Source organism: Lynx canadensis, chromosome E1 (genome assembly GCF_007474595.2).
Source record: "Lynx canadensis isolate LIC74 chromosome E1, mLynCan4.pri.v2, whole genome shotgun sequence".
Classification (NCBI taxonomy): domain Eukaryota; kingdom Metazoa; phylum Chordata; class Mammalia; order Carnivora; family Felidae; genus Lynx; species Lynx canadensis.
The window spans coordinates 3,330,041-3,354,081 of record NC_044316.2 but is presented as its reverse complement, the minus strand read 5'-3'; the positions used below and the strand labels follow the sequence as shown (position 1 = coordinate 3,354,081).

Genomic DNA, 24,041 nt, shown 5'->3' with positions numbered 1-24,041 from the left:
TGTTGAGAAAACACGGGAGCCCAGGCCTTGCAGGGGTGAGGCCCTGCCAGCCTCCTCTGACCTCTCTCTCCCGCGCATCCCAGGGAAGGAACTGGTGCCTTCCTGCGCCCGCGATCCCAGCTGTGCCTCAGCGCCGACTTGGAGGCCTTGGATCTGCAGGGCCTCTGGCCGGACCGGGAGCTGGCCCGGGTGTCCATGCTGTCCACAGACAGCGGCATCGAGCGGGACCTTCCTCCGGGGCTGACGAGCTGCCCTACCGGCAGCCCCGAGATGGAGCGCGCCAGGCTGCAGCGCAAAGGCGGCGTCAAGAAGCGGGTGCGGCTCCCGGACGTCTTGATGCCCGCGTGCTGGGACGGGCCCCCGGGTCTACACCGCAGGACGGGCAGGCCCAGTGGGGACGGGGAGCTACTGCCTGGTGTGTCGCGGCTTCACACGGCCAGGGTGCTGGTGCTGGGGGACGACAGGATGCTGGGACGCCTGGCCCAGGCCTACCACAGCCTCAGGTAGGGCCCGGAGGGGGGCGGGGCGGGGCGGGGCGGGGGGCGGGGCTGCGTCAGACCCAGCTCGCCGCCGCCGCCAGGGGGCACTGCGCTCACCAGCTCGGCGCTGTACGTTCTGGCGAGCCCGGCAGTCCTCGTCAGCACACCGCGCCCATCCTGCAGATGAGAAAACGGGTGCCGAGAGATTGAGTAGGTCGCTCACAGGCAAGAGAGAATACAGAGCAGAACCAGGATGTGGAACGTTGGAAGCGCAAACCCCTGCCCTGACGCCTGTGTTCCGCCCTCTTTGCTAGGAACGAGAGACCCAGAAGTGCTGCCTCACCCCCAGGCTCAGTCTACAGCTGTACTACATCCCCGTGCTGGCACCCGAGGTGGCTGGGCAGGGGAGGGGGGAGGCACGTCGGGAGGACGTGGGAGGGGCGTCCCCTGCCTCAGGGGCTGGGCAGGGGGCACGCTTTAGCCCCATCCCTGGCCCCAGGGACTAGGATCACCCTTCCTTAGGATGCGGGGGGGGAGCCCTTTGATCTGTTGGGGGCCAGACTCGCCTTGGCGGCTTTTCGATTATTCGATTGCCCGGCTCTGCTTGCTTAGTGGGGAGCATTCAATTCCAAGCAGTATTTGTCTCTCTACTTCCAAGGCTGAAGATCGTCGTTCAATGTCCCCAGCAAGCGGTCCTCAGTTAAGGGTTTACCAGCTTCATCTGAGGTATAAGACCTAATAGGCTTCACGTGGCAGAGAAAGCGAGGCCCCAAGAGGTTCAGTGATCGGACCGTAATCCCAAGGCCAGTTTGCGGAGGGGACCCTCTGGCCAGAGACCGCGCCTGATGGGTCTGCCCCGTCCCCTTGTCCCCAGAAACAGGCATCATGCAGACACTCGGAGCTCAGAGAGCTGGCCACATTCCTGGGCCGCGCAGACCCGTGGTACGAGAGCACGTGAACACACTGTGCCCGGCATCCACAAGCTGGCAGAGATGGTAAGGGGGCAGCGGGGCGGGAGGGGGGGGCATTTCAGATGTTACCCTTGACCCTTGACCTCAAGGGTCAACCCCAGGGCGCCCCCCCCCCGGGGGTGGGATGAGGCCAGAAGGAAAAATGGAAGCTGGTGGTCGAAATTCCCCCAGGCACCTGCTTTGGGTGGAACACCGGGGAGACCATCGAGCAAAACATTCTTTCCTTAGTGTGTAGGCCAAGGTGCTTCCTGGGACGGCCTCTCCATGAGTGTAATAGCCCGTGTTTCCTGAGCACTTACGGGTGCCAGGCGCTGTTCAAGGGCACTCGCACTCCACGGCCCTACCAAGTAGGCACTCTTGTCGGCAGGTGCGAGTGTAGCCATCTCCCCACTTACAGACCACACTACTGAGGCGCGAGATTAGGGAACTTGTCCAAAGTAAAAGGCGAGAGGTGGACTCCCACCCGGAACCGGACAGCTTGATTCCAGGTAGGCGGCTCGTGAGTTCATCTTCCAGTGACTTGAAAAGATCTTCATATTAAGAGAATCTCTTTTTTGTTTTTTCAAGTAAACTCCACCCCACCCCCCAATGTGGGGCTCGAACTCACAACCCTGAGATTAAGGGTCGCTGGCTCTACGGGCTGAGTGAGCCAGGCAGGTGCCCCTATACTAAGAGAATCTTAACCTTTTAGCCGTCAGGTGTTGCCGATGTTTTTTTCCACTGTTATTTGCCTGTGAATTTCATCAGCAGTGTTTTCTGACTTACAGAAATTTGATATTTTTTCTTTACTTATTTTTTTAATGTTTATTTATTTATGAGAGACAGAGCATGAGCAGGAGAGGGGCAGAGAGAGAGGGAGACACAGAGTCCAAAGCAGGCTCCAGGCTCCGAGCTGTCAGCACAGAGCCCAATGCGGGGCTCGAACTCGCAAACCGTGAGCTATGACCTGAGCCGAAACCAAGAGGCGGACGCTCCACCGACTGAGCCCCCGGGCGCCCCCAGAAGTTTAATATTTTTATGTCACACTCAGAACTTTTATCCTTTGAGAGACCTGCCTTTGGAGTCCTGCTTTGAAGGTTCTCCTCTGCTGATTAAATTACATCCAAGAGTAGATAATATTCCCTGATGATTTACTGTAACTCTTTTAATGCCTCGGTTTTCACATTTAAATTAACGTGCCTGCGACTGGTTTCAGTGCTTTGTGTAAGCATGCGAATGTCTTTTTTCCAAATGTGTAGCCAGTTGTCCTAAAGCTATTTATAGCACAAGCCATCTTGCCCCATCAGTCTGAAATGCCACTTTCTCGTTTACTAAATTTTTATTCTTCTTGTTGATCCATTCATCTCCGGACACATTAGTACTTTCATATTTTAATAGCAGGCAGGATAAACCGACTTCATTACTCTTCTTCCGGAAAATGTTTCAGACTATATCTGTTTCCAGATAAATATTAGAATTTTGTCAAGTGTTTTTTTTTTTATTTTTTTTTTTAACGTTTTTATTTATTTTTGAGACAGAGACAGAGCATGAACGGGGGAGGGTCAGAGAGAGAGGGAGACACAGAATCCGAAACAGGCTCCAGGCTCCGAGCAGTCAGCACAGAGCCGATGCGGGACTTGAACTCACGGACCGAGAGATCATGACCTGAGCCGAAGTCGGACGCTCAACCAACTGAGCCACCCAGGCGCCCCTGTCAAGTTTTTTTTTTAATCCACCCCACTCCCCGCCACCTTGGGATTTTGATTGAAATTTGGAAGAGACTTAGCCTCTTTAGCGTGTTAAGTTACTCCCTGTGGGGAACGGGATTTATCTTTATTTACAAAAGTCTTGTACGTCCCTCAGGATAGCTACACTTTTAGCATGTTTTTCTTGCTGAATCTGCTCCTTACGTTTGATGGCTTTTTTTTTTTTTTTGTAGTTGTGGGTGGTGTCTCTTTCCCCTTATATTTGGGTAGCACTTGCTGTTGTATGAAGGAGTCTATTGAGTTTAGCTACCTTATTTTCTTTAAGTTTTTGTTTAATGTTTATTTATTTTTGAAAGAGAGTGCAAACAGGGGAGGGGCAGAGAGAGAGGGAGGCACAGAATCTGAAGCAGGCTCCAGGCTCCGAGCCGTCAGCCCAGAGCCTGACGCGGGGCTCGAACCCACGAACCGCGAGAGCATGACCTGAGCTGAAGTTTGACACTTAACTGACTGAGCCCCCCCCCAAACACTCCTAGGTACCTTATATTCTAAGTTGACACTTTACTGAGATCTTTGTGTCATTTTATTGCCTGACTGATTGGGGTTCTTTCTTATACCTTCTAATAAAAATGTGGGGGGGGGCCTGTTTCCTGAATTATTGCTTACCTGAAAAGTGTCTTTGTGCATACACAGAAGACTGGTTAGCCAAGTATTGAAATACCTTTTCCTCAAAACTTGGAGGCTATCAGGGGTGCCTGGGTGGTTCAGTTGGTTGAGCATCTGACTCTTGATTTTGGCTCAGGTCATGATCTCATGGTTTGTGGGTTCGAGCCCCGCATCGGGCTCTGTGCTTACAGTGCAGAGCCTGCTTGGGATTCTCTCTCTCTCTCTCTCTCTCTCTCTCTCTCTCTCTCTCTCTCATGCTTTCTCTCCGCCCCTGCTTTGCTCCTGCTCATTCTATCTCCCCCAAAATAAAAACACTTGGGGCACCTGGGTGGCTCAGTCGGTTGAGCGTCCAACTTCAGCTGAGGTCATGATCTCACGGTCTGTGGGTTCGAGCCCCGCGTCGGGCTCTGTGCTGACAGCTCGGAGCCTGGAGCCTGCTTCGGATTCTGCGTCTCCCTCTCTCCTTCCCCTCTCCTGCTTATGCTTTGTCTCTCTCTCTCTCTCAGAAATAAATAAACATGTATGGAAACCAATTTGTCAATAAATTTCTATATATATAAAAAAATGAAAAAAAAATAAAATAAAATAAAAGCATTTACATAAAAAAGAAATAAAATAAACATGAAAACATTTTTTAATAAATAAATAAGACTTGGAGGCTGTTAGGGGAGGAACATCTGATGCGGGTCTCACTTCTGCTCTTTGGTTGGTACCTTTTTTCGCCCCCAAGCCGGGACACATGTAGAAATCAGGGTTCCCCCTGCTTGCTTTGCCCTAATAATTAGCAGTTTGTATGGCCCCCACACTTAGTCCAAACGCAGTTTCCACATGAAGAGACTGGAAACAGTGTGAGAGATACATAGATCGATAGATCGATCGATCGATAGATAGATAATGATATAATACTTGAATACGACAAGAGCTAAAGGAGGCAGCAAATCACCTCACCTCTCGGGCCCAAGGTCACCTGGCCAGTGAACGCCTAATCCAAACCCGGAACTCAGTTCAGCCCCTGTGATCATTGGCTATGTTCTCAAGCATCTGGTCCTTACCCCAAGTGTCCAGCTCCTTCCCTTCCAGCTAGAGGCGCCCCCTGTGTCTTTGTGCAAAGTGGAATGCATCAGAGGCCCTGGGGGGCCGGGACCCTGGACAGGTATATTTGCCTGAGGAGTAGACATCAGGCGGTCAGCAGGGCCTGGACTGCATTGAGGGACCAGTTGGGTTTAGTGCCTCACAGGGGGACACTGGAGCCTTGGAGCTTCTCCGTTCCGAAAACAGCACCTCCCACCATAGCCCGGAGGGTGGCGGCTGAAGGCCTTCCCTGCCCCCTCACAGCCTCCTCCCTGGACACATCCCGGACCGTGGACCCCTTCATCCTCGATGTCATCACCTACTACCTTCGCATGGGCACCCAACCCATCTACTTCCAGATCTACACAGTCAAGGTAAGTATGGCCCTCCCCCGCCCGCCGGGACCCCACCGCCAAAACACTCCGGCTCTGGGGAGACACGGGTTAGCAGGGCACACGTCACAGACCCACCCAGACGCTCCTGGTTGCTAACCGTGTCTTTCCAATCTTTGGACGAATCAGATAATCATTAACTTCACAGGCATGCGGCCTGAGCAGAAGTACATCTTCGCGTGGAAAGATGCTTTAGGCCTTGACCCCGCGGAGGGCTGGCGATAGGGCTGCTGCGAAAGTCTCCCCAGCAATCGCTTCATCTCAGAAATCCTCAACGCTCACTGTCCAGTCTCTGATCACACACTGCCGCCCCTGCGAGGCCCCCTCCCCTTCTCCCCCCCACCCCTCCGCCCCTGCGTCCTCGCTTCCCCTCTGTCTCCCCTCCCAGCAAAACCCGAGCCCAGGGCAGCGCTGAAGTGCGCCTCAGCTCTTGCTGAGCTCGGGGCCCCTGAGCACCTGCTAAAAGATAAGCCGAAGCCCTCTGGCCGGACACGGAGGCTGTGTCCTTTCCCTGCCACAGTGGCTGTTCCCGCCTTCCCTGCTTTCCTTGAGTCCTCACTCTCAGCAAGTGGCTTGGCCACCCACTCCGCTGGGGGAAAGTGGAGACCATTAGGTGTCCCCAAAGCTTCTGTCCATGCCTACGCCTGCATGCACACCTCCCCAGCAGACATGAAGCCCCCCCCCCCACCAGTTCAGGCAAAACCCCATGATGCATGCCCTTCCGGTCTGTTCCCGCCTCCTCCGGGACCGTCCCCCTCAACCTGAGATTTCGGGAGGCGGCCTCTGCTGCTTCCTCTCTCGTTCCGGTCGTCCCTCACTCTGCGTCCCGTGGTGGAAATTTTCTTCATGACCTTCCCCCTTTTTGACCTAAATGAGGCAATTAGCTCCTGTCGCTGGTTTCCAAAAGGCAAAATGAAACAACCCGAGTCAAACAAACAGATGGGAGTAAACCTCTCAGGCTGGTAAAGGGAGTAAACATCTCAGCCGCGCAAATAAATTGAAAGGTTGGGCATCCCGTCGCTGCCCTTTGGCCAGAGGCCCCCGGAGCAGTCCTTTGATTGGAAAAGTGTCGGGATGGGGCCCGCACACAGTCCTGTTTTTTCCTGTGTTTGTGACGGTGGCAGGGTCTGCTTCCTGTCTTGACCCATCAGGGTCCCAGGGACGCCCCTCCAGCCCCAGATTCCCAGCCCAACCCAGAATGGCTCAGCTCCCTCGAGCCCTTCCGTCCTGGCTGGTCTCGCCTTGCAAGTCAGGAATGGGGTCCCCCTCTCTGGCCCTTCTGGCGTCCACAAGAGATTTTCTCACACGGCCCCGCCCCTGTGTGAATCGTGTGCCCCGTTCCTTCCGCGTTAGACCGTCGTGGTTGCAGACCGTCGAGGACGGCTTGGGTTCTGATACCAGTGGCTTCCCCATTTGTAAATATATTACATCACTGGACACCTGTGGACAGGCAGGTCCGGGAAGCCACTGCCCGGACGGTGGGGGCCCCGGCCCTGCTTCCTTCCAGAAGCTCTCCAACCGTCCACACCTCCTCCCTCCCTCCAGATCTTCAGGGACCTGAGCCAACACCCTGCAGAGGACATTTTTCTCACTGAGCTCAAGGTGAAGATTCAAGACACCAAGCCCCCCAAAGGTGAGCATCCTCCCTTCCCAGAGCTCACTGACGCATCTCCGGCCAAGCCCTGTTTCTGGAACGTCCTCCCGCCTCTCACCTGATGCCCCCCCCCAACTCCACCAAATACCGGGGTGCCCTTGGCTCCTCCAAGCTTGCCTGGACTGGAACCCTCGAGATGCTTCCTTTCCATCCAAGGAGAGATGCTGTCACCATTCAGCAGCTCCGCTCGGCCTGGGTGAGGCGGGAGGGGCAGGAGCCTCCTACGCGATTCAGCCTCTTCCCTCCTCCTCCCTCAGATGGCTTTTCACCCAGGAGGAGGGGCGCAGCCGAGGGCCCAGGGGCTGAGCTCCATTTGCTACCAGAAGGTGAGTGGTTCGTGGGGGCGGGGGGCTGCTCAGGAGGAGGTGGGAGGCACAGGGTTGGAAGCAGGCATCAGGGACAGGCTGGTGGGAGCAGACAGACAGCCTTTGGAGAGTTTTGCAGGGATGAGCAAATTACCACGGGCCTTGCACGCAGCCGAGGAGGCCACGTGATTTAAGGGACAAGGGGCCTGTCCTGTTGCTGGAGGATGCCTTCCTCCCTAGCTGGCCAGATGCTTGAACTGATAGCATGGGAGACGCGTCCCTTCGGGCCTGGGAGGCTGACCGTGCTCCCTGGGGCCAAGAGTGCTCTCCGCCTCTCCCCGCCAGCCCCGCCTTGGACACTGGTGACTCGGACAAGAATCTCAGGGCAGGGGTGGGAAGCAGGACTGTTAACACGAGGGTGCCCGGGGGGACAGGGATGTTCTGAGGACCCCCTTGGTGCCCGCATCCCCCTCCAGGCCCTGCTCAGCCACCGGGCCCAAGAGGTCGCCGTTTCCCTGCGGGCCACTGGGCTGGTCCTGAAGACCTTTGCAGCCAGTGACACTGAAGGTAAGGAGCTGGAGAGAGAAGGCACGAGAAGGGGATGGGCGGGGGGAGAAGGAAAAAGGGGTGAGTGACGGTAGAGGAGGTGACCCAGAGGAATCGGGCCTCCCACCCAATCCTGAGGTCGTGCAGGGCTGAGCACCGGGTGCCCGGGTGCGGCATGGTATCTGCCCTCACCTCGGGGGGACATGCAACAGCATTGGCCTCGGTCCTGCCCTGCAGCTGGAAGGCAGAGGGGCCACACGGAGGGGGTCCTGCCGCCCTCCTGCCTCTGTTGCGTCTGGAGATGTTTTTCTGAATGTCACTCCACCGGGGGCAGGTAATCCCCAGTTCACCAAAGGCACCACCGGCCCAAACTCTCTAATTTTAGCTAATTACCTAATAATAGCTATGTATCCAATAGATAATAAGATAGTTTATCTAACGCTCCAAATCTAAAATAGAGATGTTAAAAAGATACCAATGTAAATGCCGATAGTGAAGGATAATCGTGAGCTGTTCCGTTAGCCCCCTGGTCTTCTGGAAGAAAGAAAAGTTCGGTGATGTGAGTGAGGACGTCACCGAACCCATTGATCAGAGGCCGGGCAATGTTCTGTGTCAAACACATCGACTCTCCGAATCCTGTGAGATCGGCATTATTAATACCAGCCGCTTTTTACCAGAGACGTAACTGAAGGCGGAGAAATGCCGGAGGCCAGGTCACGTCCGTGAGGAAGGGTCAGAGCCCGGATTCACACCCAGGCCATCCGGGTGCTGGCTTTCAGGCAAAGGAAGCAGGGGACCCAGCAAGACCACCTTTATTTGTGCATCTTTTTTTTTCTTTAATGTTTAGTTTATTTTTGAGAAAGAGAGACAGAGTGTGAGCAGGGGAGGGGCAGAGAGAGAGGGAGACACAGAATCCGAAGCAGGCTCCAGGCTCTGAGCCGTCAGCACAGAGCCCGATGCCGGGCTCCAACTCATGAACCATGAGATCATGACCTGAGCTGAAGTCGGACATTCAAGCGACTGAGCCCCCCAGGCGCCCCCCACTCGTGCACCCTTAACACCGCAAGGGAGACATGTGACCCTGGGGATAGCTCTTAGCCGAGAGGTGGGTCAAGAGCACAGGTTCTGGGTCGGGATGGGGGCTGGCCTCCAGGTCGGCTTTGCCATTTACCATCTGTGACCTTGGGCGAGTTCCTCGTGACCTCTCTACCGGTCCTTTCATTTCTGAAGTGAAGATGAAGTCCTCATTCATGTGCGTCTAGAAAACTATCGTGTTCGCTCTAATTGTTAAGTTGTATTTCCCTCATTTCCTTCCCAGCATCCCCACCCGCCCACCCCACGCTAACTTGCGCTCCTCCCATTGATCGCGTGCCGGGGGCTTCAGGAAGGGTCCACCGCACCTTCTTCCACGGAAAAGGGGTGCGGGAGGGGGTGCAGAAAGGCACGGGGAGGGGCTGCGTGACAGGGGATACCCTGTGGGTCCCCCAGGGAAAGGCAGTGGATGTTCAGGAAGGAACTGAAACGCGGTCGGGACCAAGGCGCAGTCAGGAAGTTGGGGGGCCCGTTACAGCCACCTGCTTCCCATCTTGTTCCCCCAGTTTCTGGGCCCGCCCCCGCCCCGCCACCTGCTGTTCCCGTGACAGACCACACGTGCCTGAACGTCAGCGTGACGGAGGTCATCAAGTCCTCCAACTTGGCGGGAAGGTCCTTCTCTGTAAGTACGGGGCAGCACGGGATACTCGAACGAGGTAGGTGGCCCGGGCCGGGGTGTTCGGAGAAGGGGGGATGGCTTCTGAACCTTTGCTGTCGGACTGGGTCTTCCCCTTGGAGAGAATTTGCTCTCCCCTGGTGTGTGGAGTACCGGGGAGCACCGGCTGGTGTAACTGAGGCCCGGGGAGAGCCAACAGCCCAACCTTGAACCACATCGAGCCGGCTCCTTAACCTCATCGCCCGACCGCTGCCCTTTGCCCTGATTGATACTTATTGATTTGGACTCCCTTATTGATAGAGACCCAGCACCCACCCACTCTCCCCGTCTCATGGCCTCTCTGGACTTCACTTCCCCACTCAGCTGGGCTGTGGGTCCCAGGATTACGCCTGAACCCTGTTCTCAGCCCCGCTCCGCTCCCAGGCATCAAGTCGCTACTCAGTCCGTATGCTCAGTGGCTGAGTGCTTCTGGAATAAATCGTGCGTCCATGGGAGCAGACCCCTGCCCTTGTACCCCAACGCCCTTCTCTTGCCTGTCTTCTGGGCTTTTATTCGTTATTCATCTATGCTAGTTCCTTTTCTCCAGCGTGGACCTTCTCTACCTCTCCTCCCTCGTGGCCTGGAGACGTGCTCTGGTCTTCTCCATCCTAGTTTCCGGTCTCCCGCCAAAAACTCTCCTCCCCGCTATCATCTGGGTAACACCCTCCCCACGGTGGCAAAGTCGCCTCCGTGGTCGCTGAGACCAAAGCTGTCTTTCTGGTCCTCACTGTTTATCTTCCCCTTTAAAAATAACGTTTTAGGGGCGCCTGGGTGGCGCAGTCGGTTAAGCGTCCGACTTCAGCCAGGTCACGATCTCGCGGTCCGTGAGTTCGAGCCCCGCGTCGGGCTCTGGGCTGATGGCTCAGAGCCTGGAGCCGTTTCCGATTCTGTGTCTCCCTCTCTCTCTGCCCCTCCCCCGTTCATGCTCTGTCTCTCTCTGTCCCAAAAATAAATTAAAAAAAAAAAAAAAAAGTAATGTTTTAACCTGTAGAGAAAAGTTCAGTGATTTGGGGGGAAATGCAAAAAACAAACAAACAAACAAAAACAAAACACCCCACAAAGAAGCAAATCTACTTCTAGTCCCATTTTCTAGAAGGGAATGACTGTTACTATTTCGAGGTGCAAGCACCAGCCTGTTTTCTGTATGTCTTTAACTTAATTGATCGCTACATACTATCAAAGTACGGAGTAAAAACTTGACGTTTCTATTCCAAAATATACTAAGGCTTTGTGAGTCTGCCTGGGCGAGATCTTGTTCATGTCACTAAATATGTTACGGTCGATATTTCTCCTATGATGGCTATATAGGTCCGTGTGGTTATTTAACTGATTTGCTTATAATACATTTAGCTGAGTTCTCGTGTTTCCGTATTATAAGCAATAATTATATAGTTATATAGTTATAATCATTGTAAGCAATACTGCAAGGAACATGCATAGGGATAAATAGGTACAAAAATCACAGTTAAACCTTTTTAACAAATGTCTAAAAGTGAGCTCACTCAGTCAAATGGCATCCATATGTTAGGACTTTTGATATATTTTGATGTATTGCCCTCCATGAGGTTTGAGAGGGTCAATTTTGCTGCACAATTAACACGTGGACTAATTTTTTCCTCCTTGTAAATTTGTCAGGATTTTCATTATTTCCATTTGTGTGTCTTTGATTACCAATTAAGTTGAAGAGTTTCTTCTACGCAGTGATAATTTCTATTTCTTCATTTGTGTATTTTCTGTTTATGTTCTCATGTGATGTTACGTGTGGTCTCTATTTTATGATATGAGAATATTAACCCCTTATGTCATATTTTTGTAAATGTTTATTTTGAGAGAGAGAGAGAGAGAGAGAGAGAGCAAGGGAGGGGCAGAGAGAAGGAGAGAGAGAATCCCAAGCTGACAGTGCGGAGCCTGATGCAGGGGTCGATCTCACAAACCATGAGGTCATGACCTGAGCGGACAGGAGTCGGGTGCTTAACTGACTGAGCCACCAAACGCCTTGTCACGTCTCAAGTTTGTCTTTTGGTGTTATGGGTTTGTTTCTTTGTTTTTTACCTAAAATAGATTTATATTTGATGAAGGAAAAACTACCAGTTACTTTCCTTTGATGATTTCCGCCCCTGCTATGATCACACATTAAAGGCACCTGATTCTTCTTCAAACATTATGTTTCACCAAGTTAAAGAGAGACCATAATTGTACACACCGCTCAGAAGGAGACAATGTTTCCTGAAGTACAAGCAATGCTTTCTTATCACCTGGGTTGCAAAATAGTTCCTAATTTCAGAGATGTTAAAACATGCGGGTGGGGAGAGAATCAATGAAAATGAGGGGCGTCTGGCTGGCTCAGTCAGTTAAGTGTCTGACTTCAGCTCAGGTCATGATCTTACAGTTCGTGGGGTCAAGCCCCACATCAGGCTCTCTGCTGTTAGCACAGATCCTTCTCTCTCCCCCTCTCTCTCTCTGCCCTCACCCTTTCCCACCCTCTTTTTCAAAATAAATAAACATTAAAAAAATAAGAATCAAAATGACATGCTTATTCCTTTAATAATACAGTTTTTTTCCTTCTTATGTTTCTTTGCTCATTTTATTTTTTCTTTGCTCATTTTAAAGATTTTCACTTTATAGTCTGATGTATATAGTTACATTATGTACTTATCGGGAGTTTAATCCCTGCATTTACTGGGTCCACTGAACCCCGTGGCAGCTTAATTCTTTGTATGTTTCCTCAACTGGAGGTATGTTTTCCAGGTGTGTTCCCTACCTGTTGGGGCTTTGTCTGTGGGAAATCTGGGTGGAAAATGCGACCTTCTAGAGAAATTCTGTATTTGCCTTAGCCACGGGCCCCCGGGATATTATCAGCCCAAGCCCATATTTTGAGTTAATTTCTTGGCTCAGAAATTCCCAGACCCCAGATCCACCTAAGGACAGACTTGTGGCTAAGAATTCCCAGGGAATATTTGTCCTCCTCATTCATAGCACAGGCTGCAATTTTTTTTTCTAATAGAGTGTTTTGCTGAGAGCATAGTGTTCAAGAGTCCTTGGGCGGGGTGGGGGGGGATCTCAGTTCCCAATCCCTGCCTCATATGAGCCCATGGTTGTCCCCCGCACCCATGGCTATTGACACCCAAGCCCCTTGATTCCTGAGATTACTAAATTCCCCCGAGACACCAAAGCCTCTGACCCACACAACTTCAACTTTAGAATTTATGGCATTAGCCTCACTGCCCGGTCCATGATCAATTTTAAATATCCTGTGATAACTGAAGGGAGACACGTGTGTTTTTTTGTCTACAGAATGCAAAATATGGCATAATTATTAGGTCAGACACACCATATTACTCTAATCTGCAATTAAGCTTTTTTTTTGTCTACTTCATCTATCCAAATAGGAAAGGTTGGTCCACATTCCCAGTATGGCTTTGATTTTGTCAATGGGATCTCAGTTTGTTCAAACCTGAATGTTCTAGTTTCTGGCACTGCTGCTGAAAAATATGATAACTTCTTGTGCTGTTCCTTTCTCTCCCTTTCTAGAAGCCTCTGAGGCTTCATTTCATCAAACGTTCTGGAATATCACAAGCATATGCCTTGGTGGAATCGTTTTCATTCATTATTGTGGATCTTTAAATTTTTTTTAATGTTTTTATTTATTTTTGAAAGAGAGAGACAGAGCATGAGTGGGGGAGGAGCAGAGAGGGAGGGAGACACAGAACCAGAAGCAGGTTCCAGGCTCTGAGCTGTCAGCACAGAGCCCGATGAGGGGCTCGAACTCATAAACTGTGAGATCATGACCTGAGCTGAAGCCAGACACTCAACCGACTGAGCCACCCAGGCGCCCCGTTATTGTGGATCTTTAAAAGACATCATCTAGGGGCACCTGGGTGGCTCAGTCGGTTAAGCATCCGACTTTGGCTCAGGTCATGATCTCACAGCTCGTGAGTTCGAGCCCCGTCTGCGTCAGGCTCTGTGCTAGCAGCTCAGAGCCTTGGGCCTGCTTCATGTTCTATGTCTCCCTCTCTCTCTCTGCCCCTCCCCGCTCATGCTGTCTCTCTCTGTCTCTCAGAATAAACAAACATTTAAAAAATTAAAAAAAAAAAAGATCATCTAATCTGGAGACACATCTTTTGGTGCTAACATATTTTCTAATGTAGTTTTTAAAATTATTTCCTTCCTCTGTTTCTTTGTTATTTCTTTCTGGAACTACAGAGAGCTGGGTGTTAGATCTAGAGGGATACTCTGATTTTCTAATCTTTTCTGTCTCACCATCCTTCTCTTTCTTTCTTCAAGTTTTGAGAGTTTTCTTCAAACTCACTGAATGTTTAAACTTCAAGATTTTTTCTTGTTTTCTGATTCTTCTTTTTTTTTAAAGATTTTATTTTGAAGTAATTTCTATACCCAACGTGGGGCTCAGGCTCAAACTCACAACCCTAAGATCAAGAGTCGCACTCTCTACCAGCTGAGCCGGCCGGGTGACCCTCTGGTTATTCATTTTTTAATATCATTTGATTCTTGTGTCATCGATGCAGTATCTGCTTTCTCTGAAGATATTAATTAACTGTGGTTTATTTGAAATTTTCTTCTGCCCCCTACATTGTTTTTATTTCCTGTAAATTCCTTCTGTTTGTTTGGGTCTCTCTTCTTTCTTTCTTCATTTTATTAGTATTCTTTTTAACATTAAATGCTGTCTCCAAAAATCTGGTGATCCTTGGCTGATGTTCAAATTTAAGAGTGGGGCACTAGGGGAACCTGGCGGGTCAGTCAGAAGAGCCTACAACTCTTGATCTCTGGATCATGAGTTCAGGCCCCACGTTGGGTGTAGAGATTGCTAAAAATAAATAAATAAACTTCAAAAAAAAGATTGGGGGGAAAAAAAGACTGAGGTACTAAAAAGTTGAGTCAATGGTGGGCATTCCGAAGGCCATAGACCTTTCCCTGGGGAAACCCAAATGTCAGTATGTTCAAGTCTCATTGTTAGGACAGTCTTGTTTTCCCAGAAAAGGGTCCTTCAGACTCTTGCCTTGGGGGCTAAAGGGGAGTAGGCCTGCTGGTGTCTGTACTCTGGGGCTGGGCCAGGCAAGGGGATTAGGGGTCTCACCATTCAGTGAGCAGACATTCATGTAGCCCATCTACCTGGACAACAGTACACGGATGGTGTTCACACCGTCCTCCTCCAACTGTGGTGTCCCCAAGTCCAGAGTCTCTCTGGTCCATCTTCTGTGGTGTCTGTGGCAGGGGGAGAGTTTCATTGCTTGGCTGCTCAGGCTGGAAGTGGGCACTTGAAACTATCTAACCGTTGCTTGTAGAACTTCCAGTGCGTTCCCTTTATTCGGGCTGTATCTCATCACCACTATCTGAGGGATATGCGGCCTCCCGTTCAGAAGCTTTCCAGAGTTTTGATCCTTGTGTTGGACCTTCCTCCCTCTGTCCTCAAATGTCATGCTTTAGGGCTTTGGGTGTCTTCTAGTTTCATGAAAAACACACCTGTTTGTTTGTTGTTTGTTTGTTTGTTTGTTTTTAATTTACATCCAAGTTAGTAGCATGTAGTGCTATAATGATTTCAGAAGTAGAATCCAGTGATTCACCCTCTATGTATAACATTCAGTGCTCATCCCAACAAGTGTCTTCCCTAATGCTCCTCCCCCATTTAGCCCATCCCCCCACCCACAACTCTGCCAGCAACCCTCAGTTTGTTCTCTGTATGTAAGAGTCTCTTATGTTTTGTCCCCCTCCTTGTTTTATATTATTTTTGCTTCCCTTCCCTTATGTTCATCTGTTTTGTGTCTTATCACAAAATAGGAGTGAAGTCCTATGGTATTTGTCTCTCTCTGACTGACTGATTTCACTTAGCATAATACCCTCTAGTTACATCCATGTAGTTGCAAATGGCAAGATTTCATTCTTTTTGATCACCAAGTAATATTCCATTGTGTATATACCACATTTTTTATCCATTCATCCATCGATGGACATTCTGCAGCTCCTTGTTTGAAGGCAAATTATAAGAGGAAAGGAACAAGAAAATATACACTCTGCCATTTTGAAATCAGAAATCCTCATCCCTTTATTTAAAAAAATTTTTTTAAGTTTACTTGTTTACTTTGAGAGCACAAGAGAGTGAGCGAGAGGAGGGGTAGAGAGAGGAGGAGAGAGAGGATCCCAAGCAACCTCCACACTGTCAGCACAGAGCCTGATGTGGGGTTCGAACCATGCGTGAGATCATGACCTGAGCCAAAATCCAGAGCTGGATGCTTAACGGACTGAGCCATCCAGGCACCCCATCCTTCACTTTTATTTTTTATTATTTTTTTCATCCTTCACTTTTTTTTTTTAATTTTTTTTTAACGTTTTATTTATTTTTGAGACAGAGAGAGACAGAGCATGAACGGGGGAGGGGCAGAGAGAGAGGGAGACACAGAATCGGAAACAGGCTCCAGGCTCTGAGCCATCAGCCCAGAGCCCGACGCGGGGCTCGAACTCCCGGACCGCGAGATCGTGACCTGGCTGAAGTCGGACGCTTAACCGACTGCGCCACCCAGGCGCCCCTCATCCTTCACTTTTAAAACATTTTTTTTTTATTTTACATATGCCTCTTGTAAATAGCATACAGTTGGAGTTTGTTCTGACTCAGTCTGAAAGTCTGTGCTTTTTACCGATTTATAGTTTAATCCACCAACACTAATTTTACGCACTATTTGATCTTTTTCTGCTGTCTTATGTTGTGCTTTCTGATTTTGTAATGCTTTTGCTGTTTGGGGGGAGGGAGGGACTTAAGCTCTGTTACCTTATTTTCCCCCTCTGACAATTTGCAAGCTATATATGCTATTTTTTTCTGTCATGATTACCTTTAAATTGAAAAAATATATTTAAAGTCCCACGTATGTTGATATGCCAATAAAGCTGGCTTCCAACACTGTCATAGGCAATTTTTCTAGGTTTTTATTCCTTTGATCATTATTTAAATTAATTACTGAATTTATCTATTGGAGAGGAGAGAAAGAGAAAGAGAGAGCATGAGCAGGGGAGAGGCAGAGAGAGAGAGAATCCTAAGCAGACTCCACATATCAGCGCAGAGCTCAACGTGGGGCTGGAACCCACGAACCATTGCGATCACGACCTGAGCCGAAACCACGAGTTGGGCGCTCAACCAACTGAGCCACCCAGTTGCCCCCCACTTTGATCAATTTTTAATGAGTTCCACCACCAGAACTGATGCCCTGTTCTCCGAGTCTTTAAATTCCCTAAATCTGTGAATTTGGAGACACCACTTTCTCAAAGTTCTACGTATCTGACCGTGACTTTTTGGCCTCTTTCCCTGGGCTCTTTTTCCTAAACCAGTTTCTTAAATAGCTACTGTTCTCAACTTCCATCCATGGCCCACTTCTTTTCTCATTCCCTGGACTAGTTAACCCACATGTGTGGTCTGAGTCCGATGTATTAAGGACTCCCAAATCTGTATCTCCTGATAGTCGCGCCCTGAGTTTCCGACCCTACACTCAACTCAGCATGAACTGGATGTCCCACAACTCCCCAAACACAAGATATTCAAAACCAAAGCCGGGGGGCACCTGGGTGGCTCAGTTGGTTGAGCATCTGACTTTGGCTCAGGTCTTAACCTTGTGGTCCGTGAGTTCGAGCCCCGCGTCGGGCTCTGTGCTGACAGCTCAGAGCCTGGAACCTGCTTCGGATTCTGTGTCTCCCTCTCTCTCTGACCTCCCCCAGTCATGCTCTGTCTCTCTCTCTGTCAAAAATAAATAAACATTTAAAAAATTTAAAAAAAAACAAAAACAAAAACAAAGCCAGGACTTTGGCTAAGAGCTCTCCAGAGCCGGACCAAGGCTGCTTGGGTACGGAACTCGTTCTGCCATTTACCAGCTATGTGACTTCAGGCAAGTTAATCAGGCTGCCTATGTCTCAATCTCATCATCTGTAAATGGGGACAATAATAATAGTATTGGTAATAGATAATAGATAGGTAATATAATAATAACATAAAATAGACCTTAACCAGTTGTTATGGGGAAGGAATGACTGTCACATGTAAAGCTCTCAAAAGAGTATGTGACCAAGAAAGAGTTGTATATGTGCTAAGAATGATTTTCATGTCATTTCTCCCCGCTATGGCCGGCCTCTCATTTAATGGTACCATCATTAACCCATCACCTCTGCCAGGATTCTGGGAGTCCCCTCAGATGCCTCGTCTCCCTCGCTTTCCCCTGTCCTGCTGGTTTTCTCTCTTAACACTTCTCGAACTTTCTCCTTCTCCTCATCTCCCTCCTTTGGAGCCACTTAGGTTGACAAACCACGTGAATTTGCCCGGGACTCAGGACTGCTTCCTGGGGTGCGCGGCCTTCTGTGCTAACTCCCGGAGAGCCCCGGGCACACCAGGACAGGTTTGGTCACCCTCGGTCCAGACCTCCACCATCCCCTTTTGTGGGACAAACACAGTAGCCTCCTCGCTGATGCCACCGCAATGCTTTAAGCCCACCTCCACATCTCTGCCTGAGCGGTATTTCTAAACGAGGGGCACCTGGGTGGCTCCGTTGGTTAAGCGCAACTCTGATTTTAGCTCCGATCATCGCCTCACCGTTGTGAGTTCAAGCCCCAAGTGGGGCTCTGCGCTGACAGCACGGAGCCTGCTGGGGATGCTCTCCCTCCCTCTCTCTGCCCCTCCCCGTTCATGCTCTCTCTCTCTCTCTCTCAAGATAAAGAAATAAACTTAAAAGAAATCAATAAATAAAACTCGGACCTGCCTATGCTTAAAACCCCTCTGTCATTTCCCAGGCTGTATGACCGAAGGGCAGGAAAGTTCTTCAGTGTTGCGTAGCATGGCTCCCTTCGGCTCCATAAGCAACTCCAGCCTGTGTCTGCAGACCCTTTGCCGCACAGCACGTGCGAAAGTCCCTGCAGACACCTCTGTGTCCTGCTCGTGCGCCGTGCCTGGTCTGAAACCTGTTCCTACCTTTCTCTTCCCCGTCCTCTTTCCATAGCTCGTATTTCTCCTTCAAAAGGAAACTCAGGGGTCCTTTCCTCCAGGAGGCCCTCCCTGACGCTCACCCTCCCCCCACCCTGGGTAAGCTAGGTGCCCCTCTCTGTGCACCCACACGGCCCTGGGGTCACAGCCATGGGGGCATGGGCAACACTGTAAGGGGCATGATCGCTGTACAGCGATGGACTGTGAGTGCCCTGGTCCTGGTCCTCCCCATCCCCCCAGCACTCAGTGCGAGCTGTCTTGCCCCTGGTAGGTGCCCTCTGCTGAGCCCGCTAGTCTGTCCCCGCCTCTCCAGGACCTCATCCCTAACCGCATGCGCGCATTTTCTCTGCACCAACAGGTCTACTGTAGGAGAGCTCTGATTGGCTGAGAGGTCACGTGTGCTGAGGGACACCTCCTTCCTATTGGACAGCTCTGTACCTAAGCCTCAAGTAGGCTGCAAGGTGGCCCCGTTTACACTCCTGTATTTCCTCTTCCCAAGTCCGTTCCCTACAAGGGTTTCTTTTCTTTAAGTTTTTTTTTTTAACTTATTTTGAGAGAGAGCAGGCGCGGGAGGAACAGAGAGAATCCCAAGCAGGCTCTGAGCTGTCAGTGCAGAGCCCCACTCGGGGTTTGGACTCACAAACGGTGACATCATGACCTGAGCTGAAATCGGAAGTCCCACACTTAACCGACCGAGCCACCAGGCACCCCTAACAGTTCCTATGTCTCATGACCTCTTGAAACAACCTGCCTGTAGGCTTTTTGAGACTCTAAACTTACCACCCCTTCGTGTTTCCTTTTACCCCCGCACTGATTTGCTGGAGGAAGCGCCAGGTGCTTTGCTTTGCTCTTGGAACCCAGGCCGGTCAGTTATGTGTTCTGCACGAACGGCTAGACGAACACCGCGTGGTAGGGGAGCTCCGCGGTGAGCTGGGGTGAGGGTGTTCTCCGCTTGGAGACCAGCAGGGCAAGGGCACTGTGGCTGGATTGGTGAGTTTAAGGGGCAGCAATGAGACTCATTGGGCTGGGGGAAGTTTGATAGAGGAAAGCGGTGGGAAATAAGGGAGGAATGGTAGAATTGGGGCTTTGGGGGCATGGGAAGCAGGAAGCCCCTGACAGTGAACCGTGAATAGCACCATTTTGCTCAGCCCCTAACGAGCTGAGGCTGAGACCTTTTGCAAATACGGAGTCTCGCCCTTTCAACCGACCTCCAGGGCCGCATCCATAGAATGAAATCCAAAAGCCCCGTGGTCGTCACAGGGCCAAAGCCAGGCAGGGTCGGGTGTGGGGAGGCACGCAGACCACAAGGGGGAAATGAAGGCCTCTGTGTGCACGGCAGGCAGGTGGAAGGAGGCCCAAAGACCGCCGCTGGCTATCTGGGGGGCAAGGTCAGGCAGGCCCAGATCCTGCTGGGAGATACCTAGAACAGCCTGACGCAGAGAAAGAGCACTGAGTGGGGAGTCAGGGAGCTGGTTCCCACGCCTACTACTGTGAAAGCTTCAGAAGGTCACGGTCAATCCCTCCAGACCTCAGTCTTCTCCCTCACCAGCTGGGGTCAGTTCAAGCGGGGTCCCCTAAGCCATCGCAGTGCATCTGGCTTTCCCCACCCCCTGGCCCACGCAGGAATTTAGCTCCCTGCAGTCTCTCCAGATACTTCTGGAAGGCCACGGATGCTCATGGTTGTCCAACTAGCATCCTGGTCAGCGTCCTACCCCGCTCCGACGAATGTTCGGCTGAAATGCCCAGACTTGCCTGACTCCACCCCCACCCCCACCCCCACCCCCACCTCCACCCAGTTTCGGCTGCTGCTTGTACCTCTGCTCTAACACAGGGAAAAGCTGGATTAGCTCCACGGTCCCCATCCTGCCTGCAAAAGGGAGTTTGTTAAAGATGCCTGTGCCTGGGCTCAAGTCCAGACCATGTCAGTAGGAATCTCTAATTTTGTTTGGGAAAGGTGATTTCCAGGGTTGAGAGTTCTTGAGCAAGATGAACTCTAGAGGTCCAGAATGTTGGGGGGGGGGGGTCAAGCCCCCCAAAGCTGCTGTCTGCATGTAGAGTGGGCCAGCCACCCGGAAAGTCCCTCTGAAGGCCCCACCTGGAACGCAAGATGCTCCCAATCCTCTCCCGAGAGGTCCCCTCCCTCCGGGCAGCCCCTCGGGTCAGGGGATTAGAGCCTGCTGGCTGCTTTCCTTTGGTCCTGGGTACTTTCTAGAGAAGCCACGCAGGGCTTTGGAGCATAGAAGGCAGGAAGCCCTTTGCCCCAGGTTTCCTGTGCAGGGAATAGATGCCTTCCCACCTGTGCCTGGTCCCTAGACAGTTCCATGGTGCAAACAGATATAGGGCTGGTCTGCGTCATGAGGGTAGGTGGCCGCTTCCTAGACCCTCTGTCTCGGCCCCAGGGAAATCATTTCATATGTAATTCAACTCTGAGGACAGCGGTCAGGACTCCTAAAATCCCTGAAATATTCCCCACCCCCCCCCCACCCGCCAAAATTGCACATGTAATATACACACCCGTTCTATGGAGGTCTCAGGTAACTTGATAACTTGGCAAGATCTAGGTTGTCGAAATTTAGGACAACTGCAGAAATGACGAGACACCTGGGGGCCGGGGCAGCCCAGACACAGTTTCTGCAGAATACTGTCACTGCTCCAAGTCACTTGCAGGAAGAGAGTTGGGGACCCCGTGCACTGAACAAAGACACCGGAGAGGGTAGGAGGTGTTGGCAAGGCCATCTGTCACGAAGGTGACACTCACACGAGCTCTCCTTGTTTGCAGATGGTGACAAACACCTTCCGGACGGCCAACATCCAGATCCAGAGCCAGGACCAGAGGCTCCTGACGCTGCTCCTGGACAAGGACAGTCGGCGAACGTTCAAGGACGTGGTCAGGTGAGGCCGGGCCTCGCCACCCCTGCACGCCCCACGGGGCACACGTGAGCGGCAGCCGGCCCCTCCTATCTCCTGCCTCTAGCCCGGGACACCTGTCGCAGGCAGGCCCTGTGGCCGGGCAGGTGTCCCTGGTGGGATGGACTTAGGCCACTGCCCTGTGACTTCCTATGAATCCAGGGAGAAGAACTAATGAATGGCTGAGTCTGGCCAGCCCCTGCCATTTAAGTTTCTGGAGATTCCTCTACATACACTCGGCCCGCGGCCACAGATCTGACCCCCTGTGTTGGCACAGTCCCTCCCACAAAGGTTAACCTGGGGCTGCTTAGAGGTTTCCCCTGGGGCGGTGTATTTGGGTAAGGAAGGCATACACCGAGTGACTGCGCAGGCACGCCTCCTCTCTCGGTGTCCACCCCACCCCACCCCGCCCAGGCTGCTCTTTCCTTGTCCTGACTCCCTCCTCTCTCCATGAGGCCTCCTCTGTATAATCTGTAATAGAGGGTCTACCTTCAAACCCCCCCCCGGGGAAGATTTGACCCCAGAGATGGGTCTCCTGAGCTGGCCTCTCTCCACCCACAGATTCGAGGTCTCTCCCTGCCCAGAGCCATGTTCCGAGGCCCACAAGTCCGAGGCGTCACAGCTCGGTTCACACGGGCAGGAGGTGGAAGGGACCAAAGCCAAGCCCAAGCCCCTTCTAATGCCCATCAACACGTTCTCCGGCATCGTCCAGTGAGCCCGCAGGGGCAGCAGAAGCGCCGAGTCTGAGAGCCCAGGCCCAAGAGTACGGATACACTACCCCACCAGCCTCCGAACACTCACGCCGGCCGCCGGAACGAGGCCTGGGCCCTGGGTGGCTTCTGGCTGTGAGTAGGAGCCAGCGAGTGACCGGAGCATAGGGCGCTTACTGGGCCGTGGCAGGTGATGGAGCAGGGCCCACACACAGGCCCCAGGAAGGTCCCAGCAAAGCTGCGCACACGCAAGCAAGACCCGGCTCCGTGCACAAATGTCCACGCCTCCACTGATCTTCAATTCCCACTTGTGCGGCTCAAGATCCCCCCTCGGCCCTTAAACCGCCCCCAGTGAGAGATGCTGTGTCGGCCAGGGCCCTGTGGCCTGGGGGGGAGGGTGGGGGATGGGGAGCAGGCAAAGATAATTGCAGCCTCTCCCTTCCGAGAGTCTGTTCCTTTTCTTCCTTCCAGCCACCTCCTCGTCCTGCATTCCCAGGCAGGTGTCTCTCCCGAGTGAGAGGAAATCGTCAGTTCCGATAAACACACTAAAGTACTTTTGCTTTTATCTAATACCTAGCGACATCTGGATTCAAAAAAAATCTTTTCGCTGTTTATATTTTAGAGAGAGGGAGCATGAGCGGGGGAGGAGCAGAGAGAGAGAGACACACAATCCCAAGCAGGCTCCGGGCTCTGAGCTCAGCACAGAGCCCCATGTGGGGCTCGAACTGACAAACCACAAGATCATGACCTGAGCAGAAGTCGGACGCTTAACCGACTGAGCCACCCAGGCGCCCCGAGTTCTAAAACGTGTATCCAGATGCAACATAGGGAAGTTCGGTGACACAGACCAGTTTCTTCACCCTCGGGACTAGGTGTAGGGTGGGAAGAAAAGTAACAGAGAAAACACAAAAGCATGGACTTGAGGTCATGTCTCTTGCCTGGGCAGGGCCCCAGGGGATGGTGGGAGGAGGGGATCCAAGAGTAGAGAGGGAGGCACTTTACTTTTGGCCTCATCGCCCCAGCAGTGGGGGGCAAGTCTGCGAGACCCCTTGCAAGAGGGGCTGCCTGGGGGTCTAGGCAGGTGGGTCCAAGGGACACCAGCATGACAGAGTGCCTTCCAGCTCTGGATCGATGAAGACCAAGGAGTGGATGGATGTGAACTCTTCCACTGTAGTTGCCCCCCTGCAGAACCCGGGGAGAGAGGGATTAGGGGCAAGCCTGAGACTGAGGGGGTTTCAAACCAGAAATGACCGGTATCACTGGATTTGAGTGGGTTTACCTGGAGGTGGCTACATTTAGTTTCCTGCCGTTGGCGTGACGGATGCTGATTTGTATCAGTTTGGGCATTCTCAATTACTAGGATCTTTAAGTAAACATTTGCGAGTTTACCAGCTGTTCGAATTGGGTGAGATCTCTGGGCCCCTCCTGCAAGAATCCACCAGCTCACGACGAAAGCAAGTCATAGACCAAAGTCCCCTACACATTCTGACCTGTGTGGGCAAATCGCCACCCCCCTCAACCCCCACCCCAGCCAAATTAGGTGCTCTGAGCAAACCTTGCACGAAAGGGTCACCGAATCAGCAGGCGGACATTGGACCACTTGGGAGTAAACACCATTTCAAAGGGCCGGACAACCTGACTCTCTAGATTCTTATAAATGCTTGCCCAGAGACGAAAGGCCTCCAGCAAAATGGTAACCAGTCCATGGGACTCAGACACCACTAATGTCATCAGTGAAATTCTGCCAGTATCTATCAGGCCAATTAATGAAAACACTTCTGTTGATCTAAGATTGTTGACCTGTTTGTATTTGCTGCCCCAAATGTTAGCTCACCGCCTCTGGGAGGTGTGCCCTCAAATTGGACAACTGAGCTCCCTGAGATGTGGATTGAAACTAACCACTACGGGGGCGCCTGGGTGGCGCAGTCGGTTAAGCGTCCGAC

At 51.7% G+C, this 24,041-nt stretch overlaps 1 protein-coding gene across 1 annotated transcript in view; it reads left to right on the top strand.

Moving 5' to 3' along the window:
* PIK3R6 (phosphoinositide-3-kinase regulatory subunit 6) overlaps window positions 1–22,652 on the top strand; it is a 62,557-nt gene extending 39,905 nt beyond the window's left edge. The window contains 13 exon segments of the mRNA XM_030297106.2: window positions 84–503; window positions 794–871; window positions 1,138–1,205; window positions 1,354–1,474; window positions 1,848–1,938; window positions 5,134–5,243; window positions 6,807–6,894; window positions 7,173–7,221; window positions 7,223–7,241; window positions 7,697–7,787; window positions 9,365–9,480; window positions 21,261–21,373; window positions 21,950–22,652. Coding sequence (XP_030152966.1) covers window positions 84–503; window positions 794–871; window positions 1,138–1,205; window positions 1,354–1,474; window positions 1,848–1,938; window positions 5,134–5,243; window positions 6,807–6,894; window positions 7,173–7,221; window positions 7,223–7,241; window positions 7,697–7,787; window positions 9,365–9,480; window positions 21,261–21,373; window positions 21,950–22,103 — 1,518 coding nt within the window. The 3' untranslated portion in view covers window positions 22,104–22,652.
* The last annotated feature ends 1,389 nt before the right edge of the window (window positions 22,653–24,041 follow it).